This window comes from Crocodylus porosus, unplaced genomic scaffold, assembly GCF_001723895.1.
Source record: "Crocodylus porosus isolate Cpor-Errol unplaced genomic scaffold, CroPor_comp1, whole genome shotgun sequence".
Taxonomy (NCBI): domain Eukaryota; kingdom Metazoa; phylum Chordata; order Crocodylia; family Crocodylidae; genus Crocodylus; species Crocodylus porosus.
Window position 1 is genome coordinate 80,118,044 of NW_017728886.1, and position 9,876 is coordinate 80,127,919.

Consider the following 9,876-nt stretch of genomic DNA (forward strand, 5'->3'; position numbering starts at 1 on the left):
CAGGGGGGAAGCTGGCTCCTGCTGTAGCAGGCACTGCCTTCCATAGTGGGGCAGGGGGTTGCAGACTTGGGTCCCTGGCTCCATAGCCCTGGCAGCCGGGGGGGGGTAGGGGTTGTGGGTAGGGGAGCAAGGGACACAAGCAGAAAAGCAGAGCTGGGGAGGAAGTCAGGGACACCAGCAGGGTTGTGCAGGGCATTTAATTTTAACCCTGGATTTTGAGATTTTTTTTAAAATCAGAGAATTTGTGATTTTTTTTAATCACGGAAAACCAGGATCCCCGATCAGCAACTATTTATACTGGTCTCTGGATCAGGAAAATACTACACTCCTTTCTAAGATCTTTACCAACAGTGCTGGGAAGGTGGGTTTTTTTGGATTCTCCCAGATACCCAAATATAAAATTCCCGTCAAAAATATCCCCCACTTACCATTAGCTCCAGTAACTTCAGAACTGTACCTAAATTTACAATATTAGGGTACATTTAAGTCTGTGGTAATTCAGTTTTTTTGTTTAGAAAGGCAAGCCCTTAAGGATGCAATAGCTAAGGAGTTATACTGAGTAGTTAGTTGTGTTTCACACCTTTCTTCAACTTGAGCATTAGCTCTCAAGCAAGCTTATGTACATAAGCTGAGTGCAAGTCAAACCAAAGAATAAAGCACTTTTTGCCCTGTCCAGACATTTGCAGAGGGAAACAATGTTACGGAGTGAAATTATTCGACTCCTTCAGCTACACCAGAGATGTCAAAAATATAGTCCAAGGTAAGTGTTGCATGTGGTACCTGCTTAGGGCCAGTCCACAACAAGTGCTGCATGTAACACCCATGCTGGGTTGGTACAGGGTAAGCAATGGATCCAAACTGCATCACACCACTCATCCAGCCCAAGGACTGGCCCCACATTATTCACCTAGTCAACAGGGCATGGTAAGACCAACACCTCTGAGTCACAGCTATTCAGTAGTTTCATGACTCAGCAAATTGTAAGTATTTCTTCTAAAGTTGGCCATATCTATCCCAATAAGAGAAACAAATCTTTCCAGATTCCAGTAATAGCAATAATTTTATTTACTTTTCTAACAACAGGCATAGGTCAGAGATTGAAATATCAAGTGCTTTTAGGTTAGCATTAATGGAAAGTAGGGAGCCAGCTTAGTGGAGCTAGCCTAACAAAACAGAATAGTTGGGTTTTTTTGTGTGCAAAAAAGGCAACCTGTAGCAGCTTGTAGCAATAACTTCAACCTAATGAGGAAACTAAAACTTTTTCAGTATTTGTCACTAATAAGGTACAACAATCCTTAATATCAATCCCCTTATCTATTGAAAGCTTGGAACCTGCTTTTTAACTTCTAGATACCAAATATCTAACAACAAAAACAACTACTTTTTATTCTTTGACTAATGCAAAGCTTGTTTTTTGCTCCACCCCAACTAATGGTGGCGCTGATCTTTTGTCATAACTGTGCTTCCTACCACAGGGCAATCTCAAGCTCCTTCCCCTCTATTAGGAAAAAAAAAAGGGTAGGATCTTGTCTTTCTATGCATTTCATGGTGCTGAAATGGCACTGGCTGTCATGAAAGACCTAGATTCTAAGTACATTAACTGTACCAATAGCTTTGAATTTAGCTTATTGAAATCCCCTTGTGTGTAACACTAACATTTCAGAATACAATGATTACCTATTAAATTTAAGATGGAAGATCCAGTTATTGACTGAACAGTCAACTACTGTCTTTGATAATGAAACTGGTATTTAAATGCTCCTACCCACAAGAGGTTTTTAAAGCTCTACCATCTTCAGCCATGGTATGAGATCACATGAAAGCTCATCTACTTCAGCTTCATTAGCAAATACTTCATTATGCAGACCTTCCAGTTTGTCCAGTGAGCTACACCTGCTACATACCTGCTTTACTTATTCTTTAAATCAGAATTCTGCTTGTGCAAGACTAGCTTAAGCATTCCAAATACTGAAAATATGAATAGCTTTTTATTTTAAGCTGCAACACACACAGTCTTAATACAACACACACACTTAAATCAGATTAAAATAAACCAAACAATCAGCACTAAAACATTTCCATTGGAAATGCGTTAAAATTCACAAGGGTCTTTTAATTACCATCTTACTGCAGTTTTCTTATGCGTTTCTAGTCTATATATCATGTATATCCTGTAGTCATGCAAACGTGAATCAAACTTTAAATGCTCAGGTAATAGGGAAGTCCGTTTACTGCAAAGACTCATATTTCACAGAATAGCCAGCCTATATAAGGACAAAAACTGCAGAATTCTTCATGTGAACATATGCATTTTAGAAGCCATGAACTTTCAGCTGTTCCTCCTTGACAATGCCGATCTGCAAGAGAAAAGTAGGAAATTTCAGTAGTGCTTCTGTACTTAGGAAGAAATTTCTGATGTAGTGGGAGCAGTCTTTTATTCATGGGTAAGAGAATGATACAACAGAAAATTAAAAGCTGCTTTCCAGGTTCTGGAGTGCTATGGTATTACTAAAGTAGCACATTCTTCACTTGATATGAATGTGATATACCTTTATAGTTCTACTTATAAGTCTGGTTCTTCAGAAGACTAGCAAATAACTTATATTTCTTTAGCCCTTCCATTTATCTTTCTGGTCTGTATTGTTTAAACCCTCCTCCCCAAATGACAGCACTCCGACACTATATACAGTGTTACAACTGAGGAATGGTCTTACTGCAAGGAAAGAAAGAGATCTGCTTTCTACACCTATCAGCAGCAAAGCAAAAGTTTATTTGTAAAAAGTGTTCTTGGAGGGGGAGGAACATCTTGCTTAATCTAGTTACCTAGAGTACTAGAGAATATTTTCCTCCATTATTCCATTATCACAATGTCAGAAAAAAGTCAGAATACCTTTAGGTCAAGAGATAAGAAAACTACATTACAGGTTCAATAGCTGGAAAATAAATTTAATCCCCTTTAAGAATTAAATCTCTGTGCTTCAAAGACATCTAGAATTCTGCAAAAGATTTCTTTGCAGTCCCTCACCTCCAAGAGGAATTGGCAAATGTTCTTCCTCTGATCACCTTGAAGCTGAATTACTTCACCGTATTCAGGATGCTCAATCACAGTACCATTACAAGCAAATTTCTGGAAAGAAAGTCTTGCATAAGACCTCCAATATGAACTACAATTAAGTTTACTGTGGTGTTAAAAAAATAAAGACTGAAAGCTATAATTAAGCTACATACATTTTGTTGATAACCAAGCAAGGGAAAAGAGGAGAGACTAGATGTACCCTATCCCAGTTTGAAGACACTACAAAATAGTTAACAACACATTAGAACAGCAACCCTGCAGAAAAAAAAACCCAAAGATGTTCAAGAAAGTAAATTCACGAGAGACAGGGTCAGCAAGCTTGCAAGGTGCCTGGAAACACTGGAGACAAAATAAGCAAAGTCAACAAACAAATACATGTCACAAGAAAGAAAAGGCTCTTTTCAATTCCTCACAGGTTTCTGTACTTAAAGAGCTTCACTGGAAGACATTCCTACAGACATCCAAATGCTGTAATACGAGAAACCCAAAAGTAAAATTATCAAAGTCAAAAGAAGCCCCAGACAGTGTTAGGGCAGCTTGGAATTAAAATTTGAAACAGACTGCAGCAAAGAAGTTTGCTTAAAAAAAAGCTTCCCTTCCCTTCCTCTGAGCTTTTACCCAGGTGTGTAAATGCACAGCCAGACATCCAAACCAAACAGTTAATTTTTTAAAAAGCAGGTACCGTGTTCTTATTTCCACATCTTTACTTATATCAAGCTAACAGCTCTACCTTTTTGAAGGCCTTCACAAGTTTCTTTTTGTCATAATCATCTGCAATGCCCTGGACAGTAGTTAGTGTCTTCCTCCCGTTTCGCTGTTGGATCCTTATATGAATGTAATCTTCAGTCCCTGCTGGGAGTAAGTCGTCACCCTTAGTTGCATCAGCAAAGGGGTCTACAGGGAAGAAAAGGGAAACTATTACATACCAAACAGTTTTCATGAAGAAAACCAAGTCAATCCACGCAATCAGCAGAGAATTTTCCAGCACTGTAGAGAGCCTGTCCAGGGGAGGGGAGGGGATGGGGGAAGTGATCCTGTAACTCTGATCCTAGGGATTAAATTTAAACAGAAAATTCCCTGCTCTTTTATCTTGGGTAGAAGTAAAGGTGTTGCACTAAATCTAGCTAACCCACTCTTTTACTATGTTGCTTTTGGCCAACTGAAACATTTGGCTTATTTTCAACTCCTCAAGAAGGTTAACAGCTTGGGGACTGATTTCTCAACTGAAGACTATTCCATTTGATGCAAGGCGATAACCCCTCCGAAACCCAAGCATTAATGGATGCCTCAGAGTCTGGCATCACACAGGGCCTCACACAGAAGCCTGCTGCCGCAAAGCTCTGGCAATCCCTCGTCAGCACAAGCTGTTGGGCTCTAAATGGCTCCTGGCATTTTAAGCACTTCATGGCACACTCCTACAGGACAATGGAGCCAGGGACAATGGCTGGCAGACATCAGGAGGTCTATATATACTAGTGCACCACCATGGACAGGTCATTCAAGGGAAGAGCCACTAGGATTCATGCTGGCCTCAGGTCACCTAGTCCAAAGCAGGACCACCCCCAACCAGATCTTTCCATCCAGGGCTTTGTTGAGCCAGGCCATAAAAAGCCTCCAAGGATCGAGAGAGATTCCACCACCTCTTCGGGTAACCTGTTCCAGTTTCACCACCCTCCTAGTGAAAACGTTTTTTCTAATATCCAACCTAAACTTCCCCTGCTGCAACTTGAGACTGTTGCTCCTTGTTCTGTCATCTACCACCATTGAAAACAGTCTAGCTCAGGGGTTTTCAACCAGGGGTACGCATAACCACGGGCGCACTTGGGATGGCCTCAAGGGGTACTCGGCAATGGGTGATGCCAGCATGCTCCACAGGGGGCCTGCCACCCAGTTGCTGAATGGCCACTGGGGGACCCTTTGCTCAAATGTGTGCTGGGGACCCCCCCCTTCACTGATCGGCCACAGGACACTGACCCCCCCCCGCCCCCTTAAGGGCCCCCAGGGGACTCCTTTCTTCTTGACCGGCTGCCAGGGGTATACCAAACCCAAAGAGGTTGAAAACCCCATGTCTAGGTCCATCCTCTTTTGACCCCCCAGCTTCACGTAGATGAAGGCTGCTATTAAGTCCCCCCCCCATCTTCCCTTCTCTAGATTAAATAAGCCCAGCTCGCTCAGCCTCTCCTCACAAGTCTTTCTCCAGCCCGTCACCATTTTTGTTGCCCTCCACTGGACTTGTTCAAATCTGCTCACCTCCGGGGGCGGGGGGGGGGGGCGCAAAACTGGACACAGTGCTCCAGACATGGCCTCCCCAGCACCAAACAAAAGGAAATAATCATTTCCCTTGCCCTGCTGGCAATGCTCCCACTAATGCAGCCCAGCACACCGTTAGCTTTCTTCACAACCGGGGCAGTGCACTGTTTAGCTGTACTGAAGCGCAAGAGGCCAGTCTTTCCAGACGAGATAAAAGGGAAAAAACAAACCCAAACAGTAACAAGCCTATCACACGCCATCAGGAGATGATGCCTGCCTTCCCACCGCCGCAGCCCAGCCGCATTAACCCCCTTCCCCCGCCACGGGTCTGCTCAGGCGCAGCACGGCGGGGCCTGGACGGCAGCACCCGGCGGAGGAGGAATGGAGCACCCCCCACCCGCTGAAGCCAAAACCCGTCAGGCCGCTGGAGCGCGCAGCCTAAACCCGAGCCCACAGAGACGTGGGGCTAGCAGGCACCGAGCGCAGCCGGGCCTCGAACCTGCGACCTCCCCCCCCCAAAACACAGAGCTGCGAGGAGCGCCCCCCGCAGGGAGAGCAGCCCAGGCGTCCCGAGGCGCAGGCGCAACGGGCGTTACCGAAGGATTGGAGGTTCTGGATCGCTGACATGCGACTCAGTGGCGGGGCGCTGGGCAGGGGAGAAGGCCGCGGCTGCTGGGTCCGCCCGGGTACGTCTCACGCAGGCTCCGCGGCGAGGAGGAGGAGGAGGAGGAGGAGAAGGAGAAGCCGGCGGGGGAGGGGCGGCGCTGCAGCAGCCAAGCGGGCGTGAAGGCAACAACCCACTGCTTCGCGCACAAAATGGCCGCCCGCTCTTATCCGGGCCTCGGCGGCTTTACGTCACCTCGGTCCCGCGCGAGGCAGGCTGGGAAACGCAGTCTTCCCCGAGGCGGGACCGGGACAGTGTGCGGCCGCCTGGTGCCCGCAGAGAACTACGAGTCCCAGCCTCCACCGCGCTGCGGCGAGACTCGCGCTTGCCAGCAGCTCCGCGGCGCTCCCGGGCCGGAGGACTTGCCGGGCGCCCCGCCCCCTCCGGGGGAAAGGGTGGGGCTGAGCATGCGCAGTGTGTGGGGCGGTTGTGACGCGCCACCCTGGGCACCTGGCTTGGGCAAGGGAGACGCCATCCACCCCCTCACCACCCACCTGAGGGGAGCTGAGCCCTCAGCCCCTGCCAGCATCTGGGCCACGCAGCCAGGGTCTGGTGGCAGGAGTAGTGCTGGGGGTTGCCTCATTCCCCATGTGGCACAGCGCTCTCCCCGTGGGGCTGGGACCAGCACCCAAGCAGCCTCCTTTGGAAGTCTCCTGGCCACCATCCTTCTTGCACATCTTCTGCACCCAGACATGACCCAGGGTCCTTAACGCAGCAATTCTCCTCCCTGGGGAGGCTGGAGATCCTTATAAGGGTGCCGGGCAATAGTCACACCCATAGGTGTGCGAACACCTACACCTGCGTCACAGGAGAGACCCAGAGGTTTCCAGGAGCAATCCAGAGGGCCACCGCTGCTCTGGTGGCGGATGTGTTGTTGCACTGGGGTCTTCCCGAGTTCTTTGCGACCAGAGAATGGCTTTCTATCCTTCCATTGGTAAAGAAAGGAGTGAGGACCAGGAATGGCCATGTTTTGAGGCCCAACTTGAAGAATAAAATAACTGCTCTTTAGTGGGTCAGACAGTGGCAAAGTGCAGATGCTGAAAAGGAGAGCAGATGAGACACGACCAGGGTTTCTTCCACTGTTCCTCTCTCACAGGCCAAAGGCAGCCCATGGAGCTCACCACCCGTCAGGAAATTTCATAGCAGGGGGCAGTGGCCATTAACTTAGCCACCCTCCCCTGCTGCCAAATTCCCACACCCCCACCCCTCGCACAGCCAGACACTGTGTGGTTGAATGGGAGCTGGCTATTCCTTCTTCCCCATCATCCAGTTGATTTGGGGCCAGGTCACACCCCCTTCTCCATGCATGGCTGGGTTGGGACCAGACCACGGTCTCCCTATCCCATGAGGGTGGATTGGAGTTGAGCTGTCCCCTGCCCCCCCTGCATGGCTGAACTGGGGCCTGTGGTGCTGGCTCTGGGCACTGCATGGAGGCCAGTGGCTGGATCTAGCCCACAGAGGGGCCGGGCACTGCCCATCTGGCCTGCAGGGGAAAAAGGGTGAGCACCACTGACTAAAGAAGTTCTCATTTGGAGGCTGTTCCCTTAACTCCCATGCTTAGGTCTGAAATGGTTGAGAATCACTGCCTTTAAAAAGTGAGTGTATGCCCCTGTTTAGGGAGAGGAGAAGAAAAATGAGTGGACAAGTAACAAACCTCTCTGCCTCAGATTTTCCTTTCAGAAAAATAAAGCCCACATGTGTATAACATTTGGCATTTCCCAACCAATTGTTGCTAGCCCACCCTGCTTTCTGGTCATTTGAACGTGCACCTGGGATAAATTAACTTCAGAGAAATAAACTCTGGAGCAATAAGTTGCAGAGTTTATTCACGTGCAGCATATGGAGCTGGGTCAGACAGGGCCCCAGGGGTCAGCCCAAGGCTGCTCCCACACCCCAACTCAACTTGCTGTGGTGGGACTTTCTCGGGCACAAGTGAGCTTCAGCATCAGGCTAGCTGGCAGGCCACCCCTGCCTAAAGTACCCTTGTGCCCCAGCCAGTCCCTCCAGTATCTACATATGTGCTGCTATGGAGTTTTTTTACTCCACAGCAGGAAAGTACTTCAGTCTTCAAATCTTGGCTCAGCCATCTGGGCTCAGCACTTTATCCTGCTCCTACCAAGCTGCCTTCAGGGAGCTGTCCAGCACCAGCCTCCTGATTATCATTAGCCCACCAGGAGCCACAGCCTTGCTTCCTTATTTATCTCTTCATGTGGATGGAGGTGGAAGTATCTGAATTCCTGCCCATAAAGCACCAGCCTCCCCAGTGCCACCCTTTCCTTAAGTAATGGGAAACGGGGAACACTTTACAAAGCATCCATACTAGATTTCACAGAGTTCTGCCAAGTAACTTGCAGCCAGGTAACCTACTCTTGATCTGAACAGGAGTAAAGCCTCCCTATCAACTCTGGTGCAAGGAATTGTGCTTGCAGATTTTTTATGACTTTTTCTGATTTGTAAATGTTCTGTGCATGTAGTTCTTTTTACTCTGACAGAATCAGGTCTATTCCAGTGTAAATCACCTGTGTAAGTGAGCCACTATTGTGCATTTTTTCATATACTTTTTGAAATAATTCTGTGCAACATACCTTGCCTTTTGCACACTTTAATACCCCTAGAACTAGATAAGACCATACAAAGTGACATACTGGTTCAGACCAATGGTCCATCTAGTATTCTGTGCAGTATACTGTTTCTGACAGTGGCTAAAATGGATGTGATAGAGGGAGAGCATTGAAATGGAAATCTCTAGAGTGATCTATCCCTTAACCAGTATCCACCATTATTGGTTTAGAGATGCCAGAGGAAGCGTCTCCAACCATTCTATTCAATAGCTATTACTAGTTGTATCTTCCATGAATTTATTCAGTCCCTTTTTGAATCTGGCCAAGCCATCTGCCTCCACCACCTTCTGTGGCAATGAATTCCATAAGTTAGCTCTGTGTTTCATAGCACATATATTGCTTAATAATTCCTGCTGCATTTCTGGGAATAAGTACTGCACAATATGCTCTATATAGTTCACTTCTCCATCATACTTGATGAGAGAATAAATACTGAAAAGCATCCTGCAGTTTCTGGTGCTTACACACAATTTGGGATTCTTGCTTGTGAAAAAGGATCACTTGGATTGTCACCTGCCCAAAGCAAAATTAAGTTGGAAACATGGGTTCTCAGCCTCCCTCCCTTTGAATCTACGTAGTCTGCTTGAGTGATCTAAACATCATCCCAAAGGCTAGGCAGTGCCAAGAGCCTTCCCCAGCACTCCTCTAGAAGCTGGCCCACTGACCCTTGTAAAAAATACTGGGAAAGTTTTTGCCTTATGTGGAGTAGTGTCCCAAGCTAAAACTCAGCCCCCCCCCCGCCCTGCTTCTAGAGCAGCCTCCATCTCACTAAACCACCACATTGACCTATACCCTTTCTCTTGGCTCTACATATCTCCTTTTCTTGGCTGACCAGTAAACCACTTCAGGAGAAGGGTGGTGAAAAGACCTGCACAATGGCTTCTTTGACGGTGGCTTGTTTCTTGGTGTTTGAAGCATTTTACAGGCAAGCAAAAGATACTGGAGAGGGTGGGCCTAGATCCTGAGACAACACTCATCAGGCAAGTGCTGAGCCACCAAGCTAAAAGGTGGCAGTGTCCTTCAGCACCTAATACCTGCTAATTAATTTTTTTCTCTGACTGACATTTTGGGGCTTCCCCAGCCTTGTGCACATTCATGGGTGATTGTTTTCCCAGGTAGCTGCCCAGTTGGAGTGTAGCACTAATGAGGATACCCTGTAGGACAATAACATTGCGGGTAGGTCTTGTTTGACCAATCTTATTTCCTTCTATGACCAGGTCACCTATCACCTGGACGAGGGAGAAGAGATTGATGTCATATATCTT

At 47.2% G+C, this 9,876-nt stretch overlaps 1 protein-coding gene across 1 annotated transcript; it reads right to left on the reverse strand.

Moving 5' to 3' along the window:
• Window positions 1-1,041: 1,041 nt before the first annotated feature.
• On the reverse strand, window positions 1,042-6,128 carry EIF1B (eukaryotic translation initiation factor 1B). Its single transcript, XM_019537498.1, has 4 exons — window positions 5,923-6,128; window positions 3,807-3,970; window positions 3,026-3,127; window positions 1,042-2,357 (listed from the first exon to the last, which is right to left on the reverse strand). The coding sequence occupies exons 1-4, from the start codon at window positions 5,951-5,953 to the stop codon at window positions 2,313-2,315; spliced, it is 342 nt and encodes a 113-aa protein (XP_019393043.1). The 5' UTR covers window positions 5,954-6,128; the 3' UTR covers window positions 1,042-2,312.
• Between the last annotated feature and the right edge of the window lie 3,748 nt (window positions 6,129-9,876).

What these genes read in the sequence shown, in the direction of transcription:
- EIF1B (XM_019537498.1), bottom strand. Translation starts at nt 5,953, where the DNA reads ATGTCAGCGATCCAGAACCTCCAATCCTTCG. An exon ending in CCAGAACCTCCAATCCTTCG is followed by an intron (nt 3,971 to 5,922) that starts GTAACGCCCGTT and finishes TCTTCCCTGTAG; the next exon opens with ACCCCTTTGCTGATGCAACT. An exon ending in TTGTGAAGGCCTTCAAAAAG is followed by an intron (nt 3,128 to 3,806) that starts GTAGAGCTGTTA and finishes CTTTCTTTCCAG; the next exon opens with AAATTTGCTTGTAATGGTAC.